This window comes from Panthera uncia, chromosome A2 (assembly GCF_023721935.1).
Source record: "Panthera uncia isolate 11264 chromosome A2, Puncia_PCG_1.0, whole genome shotgun sequence".
NCBI classification, from domain to species: domain Eukaryota; kingdom Metazoa; phylum Chordata; class Mammalia; order Carnivora; family Felidae; genus Panthera; species Panthera uncia.
The window spans coordinates 149,187,482-149,211,821 of record NC_064816.1 but is presented as its reverse complement, the minus strand read 5'-3'; the positions used below and the strand labels follow the sequence as shown (position 1 = coordinate 149,211,821).

At 40.1% G+C, this 24,340-nt stretch overlaps 1 protein-coding gene across 2 annotated transcripts in view; it reads left to right on the top strand.

The window, feature by feature from the left end:
* Window positions 1-19,849: 19,849 nt before the first annotated feature.
* The window catches only part of KDM7A (lysine demethylase 7A), a 44,136-nt gene continuing 39,645 nt past the window's right edge, over window positions 19,850-24,340 (top strand). For both annotated transcript variants that reach the window (XM_049643042.1, XM_049643039.1), the window contains exon 1: window positions 19,850-21,923. In XM_049643042.1, coding sequence (XP_049498999.1) covers window position 21,923 — 1 coding nt within the window. In that variant the 5' untranslated portion in view covers window positions 19,850-21,922. The remainder of the gene's footprint in view (window positions 21,924-24,340) is intronic.

Here is a 24,340-nt window from a genome sequence, read left to right as displayed (position 1 = left end):
TTTCATTCTTCTTTAAATGGCTGCATAGAATTCCATTCTGTGAATTTCCCATAATTAACCTGGTTCTCTGATGATGGATTCTTCATCTGGTTTCTCTGTTTCTTTTCTTTCTTTTCTTCTTAGTACCTAACTGTGCTGTAGTATATGTTATTTTTGTATGTTTATCTTTATTCTTGACAAGCATTTGGGTAGCCTTAAGATAAGTTCCTAGTGTTACACATTTTGAAATTTTTTTTATCTGTAGCCATATTTTATTTAAAAAAAATTTTTTTAAGTTTATTTTATTTAGAGAGAGAGAGAAAGAGAACGAGCTGGGGAAGGGCAGAGAAAGAGGGGGACAGAGGATCCAAAGCGGACTCTGCTCTGACAGCAGAGAGCCCTATGTAGGGCTCGAACCCACAAAATAACGGGACTGTGACCTGAGCCGAAGTCAGATGCTTAACTGCCTGAGCCAGCTGGGCGCCCCTGTAGTCATATTTTAAAATTTATGTTCTAAGGGGAATGTTGAGCACAACCAGGAAGCAGAAGGAACACTGATACTAAAATGTAAGTTTGGTGAGCTTAACCCTACTAACTATGCAAATTTAACATACTAATTTACCAAGGCAGTAAGTTGCATTCATCAGCTAATTCTAATAAATCAAAATCAATATTAGAGAACATACAACGACATATCCAAATTGTATTGCATGATGGGGAGGGGGAATAAAACATCTTCAGAATGTTTTGTGAAGAAGTGCAGAACTTCTCTTCCTTTGTAATTTAGAAGTATAGTTTTCCTTGAGCTCAAAACACAGGCATTTCAAATATCTAATATTGATTCCCATTTATCAGTTAGCAATCATAACAGCCTGACATCATGTGCAGTAAATTATGACCTTGTTCAAGCTGGGAGAACCTATACCATTGTAGATAATTTGGTGGTTTTTTTTCTTTTTTTAATTTTTGTTCATGTTTGTTTATTTTGAGAGAGAGAGAGAGAGAGAGAGAGAGAGAGCAAGCATGAGCAGGGGAGGGGCAGAGAGAGAGGATCCTAAGCAGGCTCCATGCTGTCAGTGCTTAGCCCGTCATGGGGTTCCATCCCGTGAACTGTGAGATCATGACCTGAGCAGAGTCAAAGGCTTAACCAACTGAGCCACCCAAGTGCTCCAATTTGGTGTTGGTTTTTTTTTTTTTTTTTTTTTTTTTTATGTGCACAAGCTGTTGTCAGATAAGCAGTCACTATTTGACAAAGAAATTGGGATAATGTCCACTGTGGTCCTTTTGATTTATATAGTGTTTTATGGATACTTTAGTATTAACAAATATAAAAAAGAAAATTAAATGGTCCTGGGGATCTGCTTGGAGGTCCTGGAGATATTCTTACTGCTCAGGAACTCCACAGACTATTTAAAAAACAATAGCAAAAAAACAAAAAACAAAAAAAACCCCAACAACTCCACATGAACAAAAGTCAGAACCGAGTGAGTTTGGATAGCGTCCTAATTTAGTAAGTGACAAAGTGTGGGACAAGGCACCCTGGAAGCAGAGGCTTTCTGGCCAGTTCCCATCAATGACGTCAGAAACTTTCTGTGGCCTTCTGGGGAGGCCACATCAGAGCCTTCTCCCCCCAGAAACTGCTTTGTGGGTTCATGGGTTTTTCCTCTTCTCTGTGAGCTCCCACACTGCCTCACCTATCACATCACACACACTATATTGGAGACATGTGGTCAGTCCTTTTTACTTCATTGCTTTCTGAAGGAATTGTGGGGTATAAATAGTTTCATCTGCAGATTAGAGGAATTTGAGTCTTTTTACTTAATTTAACTTGTCACAGATATGACTCATATTTCTCTCTTAGAGTCTTCCCTATTTCAGTACTTTTTTAAGGCTGATTTTTTGTGTGCCTGGTTCTTTGAGTCACTTTCTTTTTTTTGCTAGGCTGTCCTTATTTTCTGTATATCAAAGGATCAGATCCCATGGTTACTGGGAGAGCAGAGTCTCTTCTGTTTGACTCAGGGAATTCTTTCCCCAAACCTGCTTTTCCAACCATCCAAATGCCAAGTAGCCTGTGCTGGCCTCCGCTCCCGAATTTTCTTGTTCTTGCCTCTCCCTTTGTGGGCATCCAGCCTGTGGTGGGAGAGACCGGATCCCCTGATGTGAAATTCTTTTCGGTGCCCTCATTCCTTGAACCCCTTGTTCTAATTGTTCATCCACAGCCTTTCACACACATCTTTTTCTCAGAATCACCTTGTTGGGGCTGCTCGTCTCTTCGGGAGTGTTACCTGACCCAGGCAGCTTCTCTTACTTCCTGCCAGTCGCAGAGTGCTTGTTTCCAGCCTTAGTCCTGGCCCCAGGCCTGCTGCATGGTTCTTTCACCAGCTCCATGCTTGGAGAAGTTCTTTTGTTTCTCTGGACACAACAGAGGAAGATGATGGCACGGCTTTTTAGGACTTTAAGGTCAAGTGGCGTTAGGATATGGGTGACTTTTCTTCCCTTTCTGTCTCTTCCTCTCCACCACATCAGTGAGTTTTCGTCTTATTGATCACCATCACGGTTTCTGCTGTATCTGTGTACTGCAGTATTTATTTAACATTTTTTTTTTAAAACAGCTTTAAATGGATTTTGGCTTTTTAAATTTAATTTCATCCTGAACAAAGGTGTCTGTTAAATCGCATGTTTGCAGTACTCACTACATATTTGAATTTTTGTGAGAAAAGATGTATGTATTGAGATAAAGACTCTTTATCACAGAAAATGTGTATGTGTAAGATTGACAGAAGGGTGGTGGTGATTGATGACAGGGTAATTACAGACACGGGGAAAGAATATACATTTCCTAAATTTTTTTAAATGTTTATAGAGAGAGAGCATGAGCGGGACAGGGGCAGAGAGAGAGACACACACACACACAGAATCCAAAGCAGGATCCAGGCTCTGAGCTGTCAACACAGACCCAGAAGTGGGGCTTGAATCTATGAACTCTGGAATCGTGACCTGAGCTGAAGTTGGACGCTTAACCGACCGAGCCACCCAGGTGGCCCCAAGAATACACATTTCTTTAAGGGAAGTAAAGGATAGAAGAAGAACTTAACCAAATGAGAATGGCTTCATACAGCAGGAGGCCCCGTGGCAGGACAAGCCGTCCTGGCCTTCAGTTCTCGTGAATGTGTCCTGTTGCCGATGTAACGCCATCTGGGAACTGGATCCCATCAGGTTGTCCAGCCTTTCTAACGATGGTGGTGGTGCTGGGTGGGGTTCTCTGGATTCCTCCCTGATTTAGCGGTGGCCTTGCCTGCCCAGCGAGTAAGAGTAACTGCTCTGAACCACAGCATATCCCTTAGCATTGAGAGCAAGACAGGGTGACTTGAAGATCAGCTGCTCAGATGTACCATCTTCCTAGGAGGCTCTCAAGCCACTTGATGCAGGTTTGCATAACTACACTTTGGTAGACCCTGAGCTGGGTCAGTATAGAGTCACTGGAAGCTGTCTGCATACCCACTGGAAAGAAGGGATCTTTAAATGAGGACATGTAGCATATCTGTTTTGTCAGAACAACATGTATTCTTGAAATAAATGACATTTTTTCCTCTGTAGTGCTTTTTATTCTAGTCATTGTTTTTGAAGGGTCAGTGCGATACATCTTGTATTCAGTCATTTGTATGTGAGCCACAGTTGCCGAAGTTTGCTGTAGTATGGAGAGATCTCTTTTCAGATTTAGGAAATTTCTGGAAATGTAACTTTCCAGAAAGAAAAGGAAACTGCCAAAGTTATTGGGAATTATCTTTAGGTATATTAGATCCTATCCCTTGTCATCTGTTCAGGGACCTGGCTTCAATAATTGTACCCCTTACCCCATATTGTTTTTTCTCATTAGCAAGTAGTATATAACCTTCATTTTTTAAAAATGAAGAAAACATCCTTAACCTGACACTCCCCCTTCGTCTGCAGCCCCCATTTCTTTACTCCCTTTACAGCAAATTCATCAAAAGAAGTGTCCATGTTCACTGTTTCCAATTTTGTTTTTGTTCTTTTTCTCTGTCTCTTCTTTGCTACTTAAGGTCCCATTCTCTCTGAACCCAATCGGGCTTTTTCATCTTTACCACTCTGTGCCAGTGGTCTTGTCAAAGTTGCTGGTGAGCTTCCCCTTCCGTGGCTTCCAGGGAATCCTTGTGCTGGGTTTTCTCCAGCAAGTCCTTCTTATCTTCCTGATCTTTTAACACTGGAGGATCCCAGGGTTTAGTCCTCAGTAGCTCTCTTTTTCTAGCATTTATCTCATCTGTGACTTCAGCTTTCATCCGTATGTGGATGATTCCTAAATTTTTATCTCCTTCAGAGACCTCTCCCCTGAGCTCTAGTCTTGAATATGTAGTTGCCAACTTTATGTCTCTACTCGGATGAGTTGTAGTAGTAGTCATCCCGCCCTCTAGTGTGTCCACAGTTGAACCCAGAGCTCCCTTCCCAGTCAGCCCTCTCCTCCTCCTGCTGCCTTCCCGGCCTCTGTCAATGGCAACACTCCTTCAGGGTGTTCAGGCCAGAATCGTTGGAGTCATCCTTATTTCTTCTCTTAGACTGTGTTTTAAATTCTCCAGCAGAACGCTGTTGGCTTACCTTCATGGTCTCATCCCTTCGCATCGCTCCCCTTACATAAATTGAGGTTATTGCAGTAGCTTTCTAACTGGTCCCCTTCCTTCTGCTGCCATGGGAACCAGAGTGACACTTTTAAAATATAAGTCAGGTCTTGTGACTCTTCTGCTTGGAACTCTCCACAGAGAGTCCCATCTCCCCCAGAGTAAAAGCCTTCTGTGCCTCTAAGAACACCATGTCCTCCACTGCTCCTGGCCAACAGCGTCCCTGCTTTCTTGTTTCTTACACAGGCCGACTTGCCTCAGGGCCCTTGCATTTGCTTTTACTTCAACTCAGAGCATTCTTTCCTCACATACCCCAGGGTCTGTTCCACACTTCCTCTAGGTTTTTTCTCATTGTCATCTTTTCAGCAAGGCCTTCCCTAACTATGGTAGTATAAGATAGAAAATCCCTTACCCTCTGGCACATTTTTTTCCTCTGCAGCACTTGACATCAGACATATACTGTATGGCTGCTTGTTTGTTTTTCTGTCTCCCCAAATAAAATGTAAGCTTCAGGAGTGTAGACACTTGATTTTCTTGATTTTTATCATTGTTACATTTCAGGTGTCCTGATAGTGCTTTGAATGAGTGAATGGCTGAGTCATAGAAGCCATTCTGGGTTCACTCTACGGTATGGAGTTTATCCCTTGATGAAGGAAAGAAGATGTCAAGTGTGTCTTTTACCCACATACGGTGTTACGGCTGCTAAACTAACAAACCGGTGTTACGGCCTGCACCTCCACCTGCTTGTATTTCTTTTTCTTGCTCTCACCTCCCGTGCTGGACATTGCCCTCGAGGGGTCTCTTTGTGACTTAATCTCTTCTATCTAATCCCAGCTTCCTTTGTTTTCTTTTCTCATTCCTTGAGCCACCCCTCTCCATAACCCCTTCTGTATGCTCCTTTTTCATCCCCCTTGTTCCCCCCTCCCCACGTAATTTAGTGTAGCACTTTCCTCTTAAGCAAAAGTCTCTGGAAATTCCCTAGTCATCACCATGATTTCTTCTTTAATTTAAAAACAGTTCCTGGGGTGGGGTGCCTGGGTGGCTCAGTAGGTTAAGTATCCGGCTTCGGCACAGGTCATGATCTCACGGTTTGTGGGTTCGAGCCCCGTGTCAGGCTCTTTGCTGACAGCTTGGAGCCTGGAGCCTGAGGCTTCAGATTCTGTGTCTCCCTCTCTCTCTCTGCCCTTTCCCTGTTCATACTCTGTCTCCCTCTCTTTCTGCCCCTCCCCTGCTCACACTCTGTCTCTCTCTCAAACATTAAAAAAAATAAAAAAATAAAATACAATAAAAATAGTTCCTGAAATGGTACTTTTTTCTGTGGAACCTCTCTTAGGATAGCTAAGATATTTTAATCCCTTTTGTCTAAAAGATTGCCCTCTTTCCATCTGCTCCATGTTTCGTTCTTCTACATAATGGTCCAGTCTCATAAGAGATTCAGGGTAGCTGAGCCCAGAGCTGAGACTGCCCTCAGTGGTGGAACAAAATTTGTCTTGAAAATTCATCAACTTTATGTATGTCTCTGGAGCTGATATGTAATATGCTGCTAGGAATGATTATTTTCCCCTCCGGAGAGCTGCCGAGGTCCAGTGATGGTTCTTCCCCTCCTACACAAATCAGTTGTGAATTTCTTCATCAAGTTGGACAAATTTTCTTTAATTTTTGTTCAGAAATATTACTTATTAATATTACTTAATATTACATATTAGTATATTGCATATTACTTAATTAATATTAGTTATTAGTACTACACATTAGTGTCTTTTACTTAATTTATACCTAGTTACTTATGATAACTTTATTATATTCTACATGTATACTTGTTCAGCATTTGTCCCCGAGAAAATGGAGGAATAATAGGGAGAAGGGGGAAGAACTCCATGAGTATTGAGATGAGCATACACGTACCAAGAATGAACAAGTAGGTGCGCACACTAGTGTGACTAGACTGGAATTTTGCATATGTAGCAGGCTCTGTAGGAGCACTACCCTTGTTTCCCCTGGCTCTCTGTGTTTCAGTCTATTTCTATTTGTCTTTATCTCCCTTTTTTTTTCTTAATTTTTTAAGTTTATTTCTTTTGGGACAGAGAGAGAGAGAGCGCGCGCGCGAGAGCGCACCGGCGAGAGAGCGAATCCCAAGCAGGCTCCACACTGGTGGAGCCCTACACCGGGCTCAGACTCACAAACCATGAGATCATGGCCTGAGCTGAAATCAGGAGTCAGATGCTTAACCGACTGAGCCACCCAGGCGCCCCTCTGTCTTTATCTCTTGAAGACTTCTTGCTGAAAGCACTTGAGACTTGGCCCGAGGACTTTCTCCAGCTGTAGGAGCTCAGCACCTTGCATTTGAAATAGGCTGGAAATGCTGGGAAGTTAATGCCCGGAGGATAGCCGTCACCATTGTCTGTTGGGAGACGGGATAAATAGCCTTGCTTTCTCTTCCTTTGGATGGGACCATGTCCCTACTACACAGTCTTCCAGCTGTCCCGAAAGGGGTGAATGCTCATTAGGGTTTGCACTGTGGCTTCTTCCTGTCCCACTTTTACACTCCTCTGCTAGTGCTGCCTGCGATCACTGCCATGTGAACATCTGCATTCAGGTTTGTGTATCAGGATCTGCTCTTGGGAGACTCCCACCCAAAGCCGTAGAAAATTATTAATGAGAAGAAGGGTCATAAATGAGAGATACTGAGTTTGAAAGTAGAGTTTGGATTCCCTTTATTAAATAGTAAATAACAGGGGCGCCTGGGTGACTCAGTCGGTTAAGCATCCAACTTCGACTCAGGTCATGATCTCACAGTTCATGAGTTGGAGCCCCGCACCGGGCTCTGTGCTGACAGCTCAGAGCCTGGAGCTTGCTTTGGATTCTGTGCCCCCCTCTCTTTCTGCCCCTCCCCTGCTCATTCTTTGTCTCTCAAAAATAAATAAACATTGAAGAAAAATTTATAAAAGATAAATAGTAACGGATTTTTTACCTGATGGTCATATTTGTGTATTAATGCCTGTATAATAAGTGTGCTTTCATTTACTTGTATCTGTGTGCAGATGCACTGGGAAAGTTACCTGCAAAGTACAACATGAAAGCCACTTACTTACCTCATTGAATAGTTTTCTGGTCCTGCTACCTTAAAAAGATGTCTTGTGTGATAAGATTTGACTTTGAAGTTGTTTGCTACTGTTTTAATTTATTTCTCCCTTTCTTTATCCTTTCTGAATCCCTTTTTCAAAATGCTAGAAATATTCTGTAGTGGTAAGTAACCTTTGGCATGGGTCCAGTTGCAATCAAGTGTTAACATTTCACAGATTAATTACCATATAAAAACTAGCAGCCATTTTGCTATCTTTGAGGAATGATGTGGTCTACTGGAATAAAATTTCCCTATAACTGAAGATTCTCCTTGTGAAATGTAGTTGAATGTCCTCAGAAAAGTTGCTCTGGAGATAAAATTCCTCATATGTCAATTATTTTTAGAAGGATTTTGGTGGGCATATTATGCTCTACTAGAGAATACTGCACTATTGAATTTTGATGACTAAGCATCACGGACCTTGGTTTGCTGTGCCGCATGGGCTGCTGGCGTGTGTTGGACCGTTTGTGCACTAAATTGCCTCAGACCGGTGGTATTTATTGGTAGTGTTTCATCTCCTAACTTGCTATACTTTCCTGCTAGCTCTTACATTCTGCTCCTGTTTTACTGTGTTTTCTTAACTGGAGAGAAATGTAAGATTTCAAGTGGAATCAGACAACGGGTCTTCTTAAATTGCCCACTCTGTCATTGTGCTACACTTGTGACAGGATGAGCCCGGCCAGGAATGGAATCAAGCTATGCCGAGGGATTTGGCAGTTACCGTTTCAATAGGTCTGGCAGGAAAGGTTAGAATTTGTAAAGTGTGCTCGTGACGCTGGATAGTAGCTTGGAATGCAGAAGCTCTGCCTGGTGAATGAGGGTAGTGCTGGCTCACAGGTAGTCTGACCCAGAGGACACGCAGACGGCTGGGGTGGTGATAGGCTGTATCTTGCCTCTGAGGCAGTCTTATTTGACCATGGAATCGTTTTGTGAGGAACCTTACCTCCTGTGGGACAGTTAAGACATGCTCTTTTGGAGACTGCTGTATGTGCAGTCTTCACTTAGCAAGGTTCTGATAACGCACAGATTTCAGTTACCATGTGAAGGAGAACTGTTATTTTACCTCCCCGGTATGCTGACACCTGTCTTCGGGCTTGTCACCACATGGTTGCAAGAGAGCTGGCGAAGGTCTTCTTAAGAGCATCCAAAGCAGGAGGGAAGGAAGGGGTCAAAAGCAGTCTTTCTGTCACGTGGCCTTCTCTTTTATGAAGGGAGAAAAACCTGTCCCTGAAGTGCTCTACCATACCTGCCTCTCCATCTTACCATCGTCTTGACGAACAACTGTGAATAAGGTACTGCCCTGGCCTCCCTGCCAGGATTTTACATCCGCAGTTCCTCAGATACCATTGCTGAGGATTGCGCTGAGCTGGCTGCAGAAGAACCACCTGGGGAACTTGTTAACAATAAAGGTTATTGGGCCCCACCCATTAACTTTTCCCTGTAGATCTAAGGTGGGGCTCAAGAATATGTTTTTCGTTTTAAAAATAAGCAATAAGCAATGCGCGGGCGCCTGGGTAGCTTAGTCGGTGAAGCATCCAACTCATGTCATGATCTCGCAGTTTGAGCCCCGCATCAGGCTCTGTGCTGAGAGCTCAGAGCTTGGAGCCTGCTTCAGATTGTGTCTCCCTCGCTCTCTCTCTCTCTCTCTCTCTCTCTCTGCCCCACCTCTGTCTCTCAAAAATGGATAAAAACGTTAAAGAATTAAAAATAAGCAATGCACGGCACAAAAGATTTAGAAAGTTATATGGTAAAAAGCAATTCTCTCTTTCCATTCTGCATCCATTCTGATTTCTTTCCCAGAGGCAATCACTTGTACCAACTTTTTGCATATTGTTACAGACTTATACTCTGCACGCATTTGCAAACATGCATGTGTGGTTGGTTGGCCGGGTGGGGGCATATTATACAAATCTGCACCTGGCTTTTGTTTCTTTCCAGCATATCTTAAAGATCTTTTTCTCTGTCTCTCCCCACAGAGCTGCCTCATTCTTTTGAAAGGCTGCCTCCTAGCAGCTTATAAAAACCCTACGGGGGATTCTATTGTACAGCCAGGTTTGGGAGCCACAGATAGTCTGAATGTTAAAGGAGGTTAGGAAAAGTTTTCTTGAGATGTTAATGCTTTAAATCTTGCATTCCACAGCAGGGGACTAGACTCAGCAAACATTTTGTGTACTTCTAGATTCAGGTTGCTTTAGAACAAGTTTTTACATAATGTTTACTTGATATGGTTATTAGGTAAAATTTGTCAGTCAAAAATATACTAAGGCAGTAGTATTATATGTATTATATATATAATATATATATAATATATAAGGCATTATAATATGTATATAAAATATATAAGGCATTATATACTGATACGCATACTGATAACATACTTTTAAATTCCTTCCTTTATTAACTTAAGAAAATTGCCAAGCAAACCTTTATGAAATTGCTAATGTTTATCCTTTATTGACATGGCAAGTTTTTCCTCCCCCCTGAATAATTTACAAAGTTCTTACATGTTCACATCATATTTGCTTTGGGATGGCGTTTATTCGCTGTTTCACTGGTTACAAATAGAAGTGCAGTATAGTCTAGCTCCATGAAATAGCAGATCCTCAAATAGCGGATCCGCTGGGCATTGTCTGCATTATAGCTTCCCTTAGTCTCTGCAGACATACCTTATACAGAGCCAGACAGGCAGAAAGTAGTTCGCCAAAGAGAAGCAAGACTATTAGCCCAAGAGGTCGAATGGCTAGTGGAATGACCACAGGCTGGTGAAAGGCAAATATGTTTCGCTGTTTGGGTATTTCGGAAATCTTAAACACCTTTTCTTTCTTTAGAACATTCTAATAGAAATTATTACCTTCGTGAGAGAACAGTTTATTTGTAAAGATCCATTTCATCCATTTACCATTTACATTGCCTGCTCGGTACTTAGATGTCAGGCAGTGACAGGCAGAAGGAACATGTTTTTGGCACTCAAGAAGCAAACAGTACAGTGTGTCAGCATTTAAAATGTATTCGATGTATTCGATAGGTTTCACAAATTTACCTTGGAACAAATTTTGTTAGAAGCTTGTTAACAGAATGTCCGGCTTTTAAGGGGTGCGTTTTGTACCAGCGAGCACACCTGTTGGTTCTTCAACCTCCCCTTATTTTTCTCTCATGTTCTTTGTTCTGTTCTTCAGTAACATAGATGTTTTCATCAGCTGGTTGGAAATAAGTTGGGAAGCCCTGGAACAGTTGGAAGCATAAGCCAGCTGTTTGAGGTAGAAAAAGTGTCTCATTTTCTGAGATTATTATGAACTGAAGGAATTTGGTTCATAGTATGCACTTCATTCAAAACCCTCGTTAAATATAGTTAAGCACATAATATGCCAATAAATAGCTTTAATATGTCAAAAATAAAATCTCCCCAGCAGTTGAAATATGCCATACTTGACTTATAAAGAAAAGCACTTAATTTTATGAAAATAGCTTTACATGTCAGCAAGAAAATAATAGAAGTTGGGCTTTTTCTGAACCACAGATTTAATCATAAATTACCATTTTGAATTTCATATGTGCAAATTATAAATTTTTACTTTAGCTGATATCTGGTAATAATCTCAGGGTTAACACACTGCACAAAATGTAATTTAAAAATGAAAGTGCCTGGGGCACCTGGGTGGCTCAGTCGGTTGAGCATCAGACTCTTGATTTCGGCTCAGGTCATGATCCCAGAGTTGTGGGATTGAGCCCCCCATTGGGCTCCGCATGGAGTGTGGAGCCTGTGTAAGATTCTCTCTCTCCCTCTAAAAGAAAGAGAGAAAGAGAGAGAGAGAGAGAGAGAGAAAGAAAGAACGGAGAGAGAGAGAAAGAAAGAAAGAAAGAAAGAAAGAAAGAAAGAAAGAGAAAATGCCTATTGGCATCCTTGTACTTTTAGTAAGAATGTCAGCCTATTAAGCCAATACTAGTTAGCAAAATAAAGTTTTTGGACCAGCAAAACTAATGTTCTACAGCTTCATTCTAAGCATTTTATGTATATTAATTTTATTATTAGCTCTATGAGGGAAACAAGTATCATTATCTCCATCTTTACAAATAAGACAAAAACAGGCAGAGTCAGTTGCTCAAAGTCGCACAACTACTTAAGTGGAGTAGCCAGGATTCTAATATAGGCTGACTGAGTCCAGTCAATGCAACCATCAAAATCAATCAGAAATTGAAAACAAAGTATCTCCCCTCACCCCCTTAAAGAATGGCCATTTGAATAGCTAAGTGTTCTCTGAAGAGACATGGGGAAGAAAAAATATTAAGCCAAGTTTCCTGCTTACGCTCAAACCTCGTAAATAAACCCAAAGGTATACTAGCTATGACCGCTCTGATAGAAATGTAATAATATTAATGGCTCCCATTTATTACTTAAAATATTTACAGTGCCATTGCTTACTATTTGCCAAGTCCTGTGCCTTACAAATGTGTTTACACACATTGTTGTATTTGATCCTAGGGGAACTCCTGCCCAGAGAGATTAAGAAACTTGCTCAGAGTCAAAACTACTGGAGCTAAAATCAAACCAAGCCTTTCTAATTCCAAAATCTGTGCATCTCACTGAAGCTAGTCCACACTTGTTTATCTTGTGGCAAGGACCTAGGCCGGGTAGATATTGCCTGGCTTATCGCTGTCCCATGAGCCCACTGACCTCAGAGCTAGAATCTAAAAGGAAATATGAAGGCGGGTTATAAACTATCTTCTATGTTCCTGGAGGTCATTCACTTCAAAGGCTACTTCCCAGCCTCTTTGATGATAGTGTGGGGCTTTGGAGGTCTTAGTCGAGTAGTTTGGTGCTTTGGGTGAGAAGGTGGAGTTTTGATACACAGGTTAAAACTTTTGTAAGGAAGGAAAATTTTAAATGAATGAATTTCTTTACTAGAGCCTTCTATCATCCAAGAAAGGATGAAAAATCTACTAATTCATATGTTGAAAGATCTTTCCCTTTTTTACCAACTGTTTGATGCCTTTAGTTATTGTACCAAATTCTTAAAAAAAATTAAAGCTGGATGGACTTTTTTTTTTTTTTTTTTTTTAAGTAGGCTCCATGTCCAGTGTGGGGCCCAATGTGGTGCTTGAACTCAGAACCCTGAGATCGAGACCTGAGCTGAGATCAAGAGTCGGGCACTTAACCCACCAAGCCACCCAGGCAGACACCCCAAGCTGAATAAACTTAAACAAAAGTTGCTTATAACTTTAACACAACGTATTAGTTTTCAGATAGGTATTCTGCATAGTTAATAATCAGTAGAAATTTGCTGGGATCATGGTGGTGTGGGGACACTGTGCTTAGCCAGGAGAAATCTTGAGCTCAACTCAGGAAATAGAGTATGTAAAATAGCTCAATATCAAAGTGTGAAAATGTAGCAATAAAATGTTGAAGGACTTTCTGTGGGGCGATCCAGTGAAGTTTCACCGAGAAGTTGGAATTTGAGTTGAGTCTTTGAAGACTAGGTAGTGTGGATTGCTTGGTGAAGAATGGAGAGAGAATTTGAAGCAAGAGGAATAATATCTAATGAAGTCCACAGGACAGTAAGATCTTAAAGAATTTGGCCACCCACCCTTCCAACCACAAGAGTAGAGAATATAAATGGGAGCATTATCTAAGAGGAAAAAAGAGAATGCGTGGCAGATCCTACGGAATTCTGGTTAGTCATTAATTCAATTCTGTTCTTGTCAAGGGTCCAAAAAAAAAAAAAAAAAAAGCCAGCTAAGCAACAATTTCAGAAGATTAAGACAATAGAAAGTGCTAAAGTTGTCACTGTCCCACTCACCAAATGGCAATAGGGCTGTTCTTCTATAGATGGAAGCTATTCAGCAAAGGTCAGATTGTCACCCCTATAGAAAACCACCCCCAACACATACACACACTAGTCTAATAAACATTTAACATTTTGCTGTTAGGAAAAAGGGCGATTTGTATATGAAGGAAAGTTTTATAAGAGAAATAAATGGAGAGACTAAAGGGTTGACAGTGATTCTTACAAAATTTGCTTTCAGAATTCTGCATTTTGTGTGTCCTACTCTATTTGCTTTTAACATACCTGTTAAAGCTGTAGTGATTCTAGAATTCTCTTAATGTAGGGTAAGAAGTGGGAAAAGTTATCCCTCCTCTGGGAAAGAAACTGAAATGTATGTAGTAGTTCCTTTTACTGCCCTTCATAGATCTGAAATAACCTTCTTGGTTTGGGAACATTTAATTAAAAAAAAATCTTTTTTTAATGTTTGTTTATTTTTGAGAGAGAGAGAGAGCAGTGCAAGCAGGGGAGGGGCAGGGAGAGAGGGAGACACAGAATCCGAAGCAGGCTCCAGGCTCTGAGCTGTCAGCACAGAGCCTGACATGGGGCGTAAACTCACAAACTATGAGATCATGTATGACCTGAGCTGGAGTCAGATGCTTAACGAACTGAGCCACCCTGGTGCCCTGGGAACACTTAATTTTTTGTGTTTAATTTGATTTTTTTAAATGATATTTTATATGATTAAAGAGATTTAAATAATTTATCAACTTACTGCTTTAGTAAAAAAAATAGTGTACCAAATTTACTATAAAGTTCTGAAATTAAAAAATTTTTTTTACATTTTATTTATATTTATTTATTTTTTTGACAGAGCTCATAATTTACTGGAAATATGGCCTGTGAAACCATTACAATCCAAATTGGTAAAAGATATATTCTGAACTTTATAACAGAAGCTATAGAAAGGAACGAGAAAACCTAACTCGGTTGTCAGCTGTGATTGGAGTCAGGCAGGCAGTGATGGTCCACAAAGTGGTGATTTCTGAACCAAGTTTGAAGCACAGGTAGGAGTTAGTAGATCAGACACATAGTGGACGAGAGTATAGCTTCACCTCATGCAGACATTTAGCTTGCTTGATAATCATGAGGGCACATAAGGTAGTGAGAGGTTCTTCAGTAAAATGCCATTTATAATGTTTTGGTTTATTTTTAGTTTTTATCTTGATAAAAACTTAAAATTCTTAGACTCTGAGAAAAAAATTTTTTTAAATGTTTATTTTTGAGAGAGAGAGAGACACATGTGAATGGGGGAGGGGCAGAGAGAGAGAGAGGGAGACACAGAATCCAAAGCAGGCTCCAGGTTCTGAGCTGTCAGCACAGAGCCCGACGCAGGGCTCGAACTCAGGAACCGCGAGATCATGACCTGAGCTAAAGTCAGACGCTTAACCGACTGAGCCACCCAGGCACTCCAGGTTCTGAAATTTTAAAATGAATGTTGGTGAAAATGTTTTGCTAGTTGATGAGAATTGTCAAAACCTGAAAACATCACTGACATTTTAGTGTAAGAGATTATATTGGGGAGGGGGGTGAAGAGTAGAAGCTGGAGAGAGGAACTAGGGATCTTTGGGGATTATTAGCTAAGTTTTGCCTAAAGGGTCCTAAATTAGTTCAAATGGCCCTATCTTCTTCCCTAAGCCTTGTGGGAGTCACCCTTATTTATGTATCTTAGCTATTGATAGATGAGTTTGTGTTATATGTTGAGTTAGATTTTCCAGGACATTATTTTCTTACTTAATTTGGTGTAACCGTCACTATTTAAGAGGAATGTGGCCATAGTCGAGGTATGACCTGACAAATCTGAGTTTCTGGAAGTGTCAAGTTGGCTTCTGTGCCTTTGAGTTTCTCTTCTGGTTGGAGTGTAGCCTCTACTGCTGGCACCTCACGAACCTCCCTTTCGAGGCTTGGTTTGGAGCTCTCACTGGATACAGAGAGAGCTCTCCACCATCTCGCTTGCTTCTGTGCTGCATCTCAGCACGCTGCCACTGCCCGTAGCACTGTCGGAGAATCTGCTTCCTTGGATGTTTCAAGCTCTAAACGTTCCGCTACTTGAGCATAACCTCTGCCCCTCGCGGATCGCTTGCTCACGGCCTCCGCTGAGGCACATAGGACCACACTGAGCCGCCTCAGACCATCTGACCATTTTTTCGCTTTCACTGCCTTTTCCCGTCTTCCTGCCCCTTTTGTCCAGCTCACGCTGCAGCGTCCATCATTATGTTAACTTCCTTGGAAATACCCTCACCTCTCTTTCTGGTCTTTGTCCACAAAACCCCAGCTCTGGACAGACCCACTCTCCTTCTTTGGGCCTGTGTTGAACACTGCCGAAAAAACATCGCACACATGGGCAGAAGTGGTTTTACTTGGAATTTGTGGTCACAGACCTCAGGTGGACTCTCAACACTGCCTGGCAGTGTGACTGTGTTTCTTGGTCTTTCCTTCTTCGGGTCGGCAATTTTATACTTTCTTCCCTAGCTCCTCACGCCTCACGCCTTTCTTTTCTCACGCTCTCCACACTCAGCTGATTATCTCACACCAGACTAAGCTGAGAAAACCGAAGCCTTCAGGCTGTAGTGTGATGTCCAATTTATCAATTTTTTCCTTTGTTCCGTGTGCGTGTGGGGCTGGATTCAAGGCATGAAGATTTACTCCTCTGCTTTATTTGAAGAGTTTTATAGTTTTAATTTTACATTTAGGTGTACGATCCATTGGAGTTAATTTTGGTATACGTATATGGTGAGGTCCCAATGCATTCTTTTGCGTATTTGTTCATTTCAGGAGCATTTGTTGAAAAGACTATTCTTTCCCCATTGAATGGTTTTGTCACTGTCGTCGAAAATTAGTTGATCCTAAAAGTAAGGCTTTATTTCTGGGTTCTCAAGTCTGTTACATTGATCTGTTGGTCTGTCCTTATGCTCCTACCACACAGTCTTGATTGCTGTAGTTTTATATGTAAGTTTTGAAATTTGGAAGTTTGGATCCTCCATCCAATGAATTTTAACCTTTTCTTTGGGTTATAGAAACCTTTTTGGGTATAAGAAACCGTGGGCCCAGGACATGATACATAAATACGTAGAAAATTTTACATAGGGTTTATTTTATTGAAGTGGAAATTTATAGTCTTTCAGTTAAAAAAAAAAAAAAAAGCTTTATAGGGACACCTGGGTAGCTCAGTCGCTTGAGGGTTTGACTCTTGATTTTGGCTTGGGTCATTGTCCCAGGGTGGTGGAATCAAGCCCTGCGCCGGGCTCTGTGCTGAGTGTGGAACCTGCTTAAGATTGTCTCTCCCTCCCTCTTTCCCTCTCCCCTGCTCACACACTCTCTCTCTTTAAACAAAAAAAAAAACAAAAAAAAAAGCTTTTTAAACAATTAGCATATTCACCTTTTGCTTTCTGTGGAAATAAATGAAATAAATTTAAATTGGACCAAAAAAAAAATAAAGCAATTTTCAGTCTGCTCAAAAGTAAATTGCACTTACCTGATTAAGGTACATGGATTGAGTGTTTGAATGGCCTTGTCATGTTATTTATTTATTTATTTTTTTAATTTGTGTTTTTGAGAAAGAGAGAGACAGAGCGGAAGTAGGGGAGGGACAGAGACAGAGGGAGACACAGAATCCGAAGCAGGCTCCAGGCTCTGAGCTGTCAGCAAAGAGCCCGACATGGGGCTTGAACTCACGGTGAGATCATGACCTGAGCCTCAGTTGGATGCTCAACCGACTGAGCCACCTAGGCGCCCCCCTCATGTTATTTTTGACAGCTGGTTTTAACTTTTTTGTCTTGATTGCAGCGAGCTCTACTCAGAGTCTCAATGACTTTATGGTAGCGGATGTACTGGATGGAGTTCACACATGAAAGTAGGCTTGTTTGCGGATATTCAGAGATCTCTAAGATTTTTTTTGATATTTTGCTATGGTCGTTAGATTACTACATTTCAGAGTTTTTGTTGCTTAATTTTTTTACGTGGTTGTAAAAATAAGATAGAATTTTATCCTTAAAACGTTTTAATTATGGGGGCATCTATGTGGTGTTTTATTTCATTGTTTAGCTTTATATTGTTTGTATATGGAAATGTGATTGCTTTTTATGTCCTGATAACACATCTAGCAACCTTCTTATTGATTCTTATCGTTTATGTATAGGTTCTTTTGAGTTTTCTGCATATGTAACCGTAGCATTTGCAAATGGTAGCTTTTTTTTCTTTTCTAATTCTTAAACCTTTTAACCTTATTTTATTACACCAGCTAATATTCACTAGAACTGGTAAGCCCAGACATTTGTCTTTTGTTCTTAATCTCGGACCAATTTCATGTTATTTGCATAGAATTTTTTAGAAGTATCCTTTAACAGATTATGGAAGTATCCTTCTAGTCTTGATTTTCTTAGAGGTTTTGTTTGCTTTTTAATCATAAGTAAATGTTGAATTTTGTTGAGAACTTGTCTTGCATTTTTTTTAAATGGTCATACGTTTTTTCTTTTAATCTGTTTAATGTAGCACATTTCACTGATTAAAATATTTAGTGTTAAAACCACCTTGCATTCCTGAGATAGGCCAAACTTGGTATTTGTATGTTTTCTCATAAATGAGAGTGGTTTGTAATTTTCCTTTCTTATATCATCCTAACTTTTAGTATCAAGTTATGCTATCCTAAGATGAGGTAGGGAGTAAGGCTTTTTGTCCTACCCTCTGGTGCAAGTTTTTTTTTTTTTTAATTTATTTATTTTGGGGGGTGCCTGGATGGCTCAGTTGGTTAAGTGTGGGACTCTTGATTTCGGCTCAGATCATGATCTCATGGTTGGTGAGATCAAGCCCCGTATAGGGCTCTGCACTAGCATGGTGGAGTCTGCTTGGGATTCTCTCTCCCTTCCCCTCTCCACCCCATTTCTCCCCCTCCCTCTCCCCCACTCCCTCTCCCTCTCTCTCCCCCTCTCTCTGCCCCTCGCCTGCTGTCACACACTCTCTCAAAATAAATAAAATAAAACAACAAAAAAAGTTTGTTTGGGGCGCCTGGGTGACTCAGTTGATTAAGTGCCCGACTTTGGCTCAGGTCATGATCTTGAGGTTCTTGAGTTCAATCCCCACATTGGGCTCTGTGCTGACAGCTCGGAGCCTGGAGCTTGCTTTGGATTCTGTGTGTGGCTCTCTTTCTGCCTCTCTCTCTCTCTCTCTCTCTCTCTCTCTCTCTCTCTCAAAAATAAATAAACATTAAAAAAAATTAAAAAACAAGTTTGAGAGCAAGACAGTATGTGGGTGCACATGCGTGGGAGGAGCAGAGAGAGAGAGGGAGAGAAAATCCCCAGCAGGCTTGCACTGTCAATGCAGAGCCCTATGCGGGGCTTGATCTCACCAACCCTGAGATCATGATCTGAGCTGAAATCAAGAAGCCAGTGCTTAACTGACTAAGCAACCCAGATGCTCCTCTAGTGCAAGAATTATTTACTCTTTGAGTATTTGATAGAATTTGCTTGTGAGGCCATCTGGGACTGGGATTTTTTTTTTTTTTTTTTTTTTTTTTTTTTTTTTTGGTGGGACAATTTTAAAAATTACTAAGTAACAGTTACAGGACTATTCAAATATTCTATTTCCTTGTGATTCAGGTTTGTCTGTCTTAACCTATATTTTCTAGTCTCTCAGCATAAAGTTGTTCATAATACTCTCTTTTACCTTTAATGTCTATAAGAATCTAGTTTCTACCTCTTTTCATTCCCAGTATTGGTTATTCGTGTCACCTGTTTTTCTTAAACTTGCTAGAGGTTTTCCCAGTTTTGTCTTTTCAAAGAATTTTTGGCTCCGATGCTCTGTTGCATGGTTTGTTTTCTGTGTCATCAATTTTGCTTTTTTATTCTTTCTATTTATGTTTTAAGGCTTATTTTGCTATTCCTTTTGTAACTTCTTCAGGTGGATGCTTATTAGTGTATTGATTTCAGCCTTTTCTAATGCATGCACTTAAAACTGTATATTTCTGGGGCACTTGGGTGGCTCAGTCGGTTGAGCATCCAACTTCGGCTCAGGTCATGATCTTGCAGTCCGTGAGTTCGAGCCCCGCGTCAGGCTCTGTGCTGACTGCTCAGAGCCTGAAGCCTGTTTCGGATTCTGTGTCTCCCTCTCTCTCTGACCCTCCCCCATTCATGCTCTGTCTCTCTCTGTCTCAAAAATAAATACACATTAAAAAAAAATTAAAAAGAAATAAAAACACTTTACTTTGTAAGGGATATTTAAAAAAAAAACCTGTGTATTCTGTTTATAAATTCTGCATCCCACAAATTTTGTTATGTAGCATTTTCGTTAGTGCTCACTTCCAGATAATTTCAGTGTTTCGTTATCTGTTGACTTATGGGTTACTTAGCAGTTTATTTCTTAATTTCTAAGCACATGAAGATTTTCCATTTAGCTTTCTGTCATTGATTTCTAGCTTAATTGAACTGTAGCTAGAGAGTTCCTAATTTCAGACCTTCAGAATTTGACTGTGGTCCAGTGTATGGTAGCTTGTTACCAATGGTCCATGTATGCTTGAAGGAATGTGTGTCCTAGAGAGGTTGGGTAGAGTATTCCATAAATGTCCATTAGTTCATGTTTTTTTTTTTTAATCCTGCAGTTCAAATCTTGTGTATTTAGATTCTTGTTTGACCTGCTTATTCCATCAGATACTGACAGAGGTGTCAAAATCTCCCAGTACAGTTAGTTGTTCCTGTTATTGTCCTCCTGGGGAACTGAAAGTTTTAGGCTTTATCGCATATTTTTTACTTTAGATTTTGTGTTGCTTAATTTTAATATAGTGTACTTTCTTTTGATTACTATTTTCATGGTATTTATGTGTCCATCCTATTACTTTCAATCTTTCTGTATTCCTGTTTTATGTATGTCTCCTGTAACTAGGGAAGTCCAGCCAGGTAATCTGTAGCTTTTAATTGGAACAGGTTAATCCATTTTCATATAATGTAATGACAGAGGTCATATATTTTAATTTATACCTCCATCTTATTTTGCTGTCTCTATTTCTTTTCCTCTTTTTTTTCCCCCTCCTGTTTTTGAATTGATTTTTTAAAAATAAATTCTTATAAATTCTATTTCTGCTTCGGTACTAGTGTGGAAGCTATACTTTCTTTAAAAAAATTTTTTTTTTAATCTTTATTTATTTTGAGAGAGAGACAGAGTGTGAGCAGGGGAGGAGCTGAGGGGAGGGAGACACAGAAGCCAAAGCAGGCTCCAGGCCCTGAGCTGTCAGCACAGAGCCCGACGCGGGGCTCAAACTCACAAACTGCAAAATCATGACCTGAGCCGAAATCACTTAACCCACTGAGCCACCCAGGGGCCCCTGGAAGCTATACTTTCTATTTCCGTTCCTTTAGTCATCTCTCAAGAAATTCTAATAGGCATTCTCAACTTAAGGTGATGTTAATCATCACCTTTCCTGTCCTTCCAGGATAAGTGCCTGAAGAGCCTGTAACTCCTTTTGTCCTTTCCTTACTCAAGTGCTGTTGTTATGTGTTTTAGTTCTCTCTATATTTTTAAATCTCACATGACATTATTTTCGGTAGTGAGTCTCCATGTAAATTTACCCATATATTTATTACGTTTTTTAGCTTTTCACTTTTTTCTTGCATCCAGACCTCTCTGTGATCATCTCCCATTTTCCAGAAGTATGTCCTTTGCATTTCCTGTGCTGTGGGTTAGCTGGAGGTGAACTCTCAGGTTTTGGTTCACTACAAATCATTCTCCCCCCTCCTTCTTGAAACATATTTTTAACTGACTGCTAAGTGCTAGGTTAATAGAATGCTAGGATATAGGAGGGAGGGAAGAGGAAGAGAAGAGAAAGAGAGCATGAGAGCTCTCTAGTCTCTTCTAAGGACACTGATCCTGTTGCATCAAAGCCCCACCCTTATGACCCCATTCAGTCTTTATTACTTCTTAGAGGCCCTGTCTCCAAATACAGCCACGTGGAGGGGTTAAAGCTTTGGCATGTGAACTTTGGGGGGACACAAACATTGAATCCACACTAGGTGACATTTACATAATGGTTGAGCTCTTATGGCTTATAATTATATTATTTCTGATGTCTCTGCTGTTAATAGTGAATCATTTCCCATGTATTTGGGCATATTTTTGCCCCATAATTATTTAGCACGTGTGTAGGGAAGAGAATAAAATTTGTACATATGTTTCTGGAATCTACAAAATTTGTTGGTGAAGTTGTTGTACACTTCGCAGCTAAATTCTAACCATCTATTACAGTTAAGTAAATATTTTCAACTTATTTACATATTGATTCTATTTTTCTTTATCTTAGCTGTGTTGGTGTAGAAGAACATCATGCTGTTGACATTGACCTTTATCACTGTCCCAACTGTGCAGTTCTACATGGTTCCTCCTTGAGTAAGTACTAGAAGCTTAAATAAAAACTGAAGTTTAGAATTTAATGTGTACAGGGTGCCTGGGTGGCTCAGTCAGTTGAGTGTCCGACTCTTGATTTTGGCCAGGTCATGATCTCATGGTTCATGGGATCGAGCCTTGTGTCGGGCTCTGCACTGACAGCTTAGAGCCTGCTTGAGATTCTCTCTCTTTCCCCCTCTCTCTGCCCCTCCTCCCCTCACGCTTGCATGTTTTTTTGTTTTCTCTCTCTCTGAAAATAAATAAACATTAAAAAATAAAAAGAATTTAATGTGTACATGACAATATTTTAATAATACTTTCACTAGTTATGTTACATCCACTAAGAACTGTAGGGGATATTTTTCTGAAGATAATGAGAATGCACTTTCTGTCTGAACTATTGAATAACTTATTTCATAAGTCAAAAAGATTAAATGAAAAAATATTATTCTTAATTGCCAGTGCAAAGCCCCCAAACTCAAGGACATACATTCAAAGTTTTCAATTTGAGAAATGTGAAAAATTTGCTAATTCTAGAAACTGATATCAACTGCTTTTATCTCTTTATAAATAAATTTTAAAAACCTTTCAGTAATATTTGGGACAGACTTTAATGCACACACATGCATTATATTTTTAGGAGAAAATTAGGGCATCAATATGCTAAAATATTACTTACGTTTTCTGAATTTGGTCATCAGTTTGAGTATGGCCTAGAGTCCTGCCCAACTTGAAACCACACCCCGTCCAGTCCCATTCTGAGGAAGACCGAAGCCAGACCAAGTGTCTGCCTGCACTCTTCTGCCCCAGGGGCAGGACACAGGCAGGGAAGTTCACACATCCTCTGGGGTGTACCAGCGTCACACACAAAACGATATTTTACAGATGCTTCAGAAGAATAGACTGGAATGTTAATGGTCATTGTGCAGATGGAAAGTAGGGATAACGTTTAAAAGGTTTTGAAGGATGTTATAACTTTCTTTTGTAAAAAATGTAGACTACAAACTAGCATTTTTGTGTTCATGAGACTAGAGGGAAAAACCAGGCTTAATCATTTTGCAATAGGAAGAAAACTTTACCTGAACATACTTTGATACACACTTGAGTGAGATGTAGGTAACCTATCCAACCTTTTTAAATGCAGCTTTTTTCCTAGTATTTTTTTCTTCATAGAAATTTTTTTCTGAAGTTGTGGGCAAGTAATTACTTAAGAGAAACTTACTAGCAACTGACTGCTTATCTGTTAGAAATATTAGTAATTTATCTAGTCTCTTTGTAAGAGATTGAGAAATTTAAGCTGTAAGAATACATTAAAATATTTCCTTGTAATCTACAGGTTATCCATTTATTAGTTACACAGTATAAAATTTGAGGTTAACAAATTGGTAGAATTGTTAGTGTAATTGACCAGTTTATGGTCATAAATGTTTTTAAAAGTTCTTATTTTGTATAGCCGTGAAGTATGTGGCATATAACTTGTAATAATTATTGACCAAGTATAATTCTTAGAGGGAGTAACCAATACTGGGTTGTTATTTCAAGAAAGGAAACGGAACTAAAATTTATAACAGTTTTAGTTCAGAATTCAAGTATGTAATCCCAAAATGAAATAATTTGATTTTAATTTCTATGAAATACCAGTGGGTTACTATGATATTTGATGCACTCTATTTTCTGTTTTTCCTATGTGATTTAATTTTTTAAAAAGCTTGTCATCCTCACTAAATTGATTTCACAATCCATAATGGATCACGACCTGCACTTTGAATAACGATGCTTCAGAGAGAAGCTTGACTACTGCCTGGCCCTGGCCTATATGCTTCTCATCCTTGAATAACATAAGGTCAGGCATTGGTTATCTTCTGGGCAAGAGTCCAGCTCTGAATACCCACAGGGAAAATGCCCAAGATCCAGTAATTTGTTTTTATCTTGATCTAAGGCTCATTTTCCCCACCCCCTCACCCTCCACCCTCAACTTGGGTCATCGCTTTTGGCCTCTTTCCCTCTGCTGTTAAGCCTCTCTTGCTGGCTACCTAGGGCTTCTGTCTTCTCAGAATTCCCTGGGAATTCTTATTATAGATACTATTAGTCAGTATAATACCCACTTGGTATAGTGAATTTAGACTTGACCCTTTTAATGGGAATCAGGAACTCTATTCAAGGGCAAGTATCAAAAAAGCCCGATACTTAAATACATACCTCAGTGCTCCTCAGGCACATGGAAGCCAAACTCAACATTTTCTCTCCCTAGGACCACTGCTAGAATATTCCTTCCCCTCAGATATTCAGCCACCTTCTTGCAGTGGCTGATTTTATGTGTTAAGCCTGTTGGCCTAACAGGACATTTATAGCATTCTGTTAACATCATGCAAGACTGCTTATTTAAAAGGAAAGAGAAGTAATTGGCAGCTCATGGGATG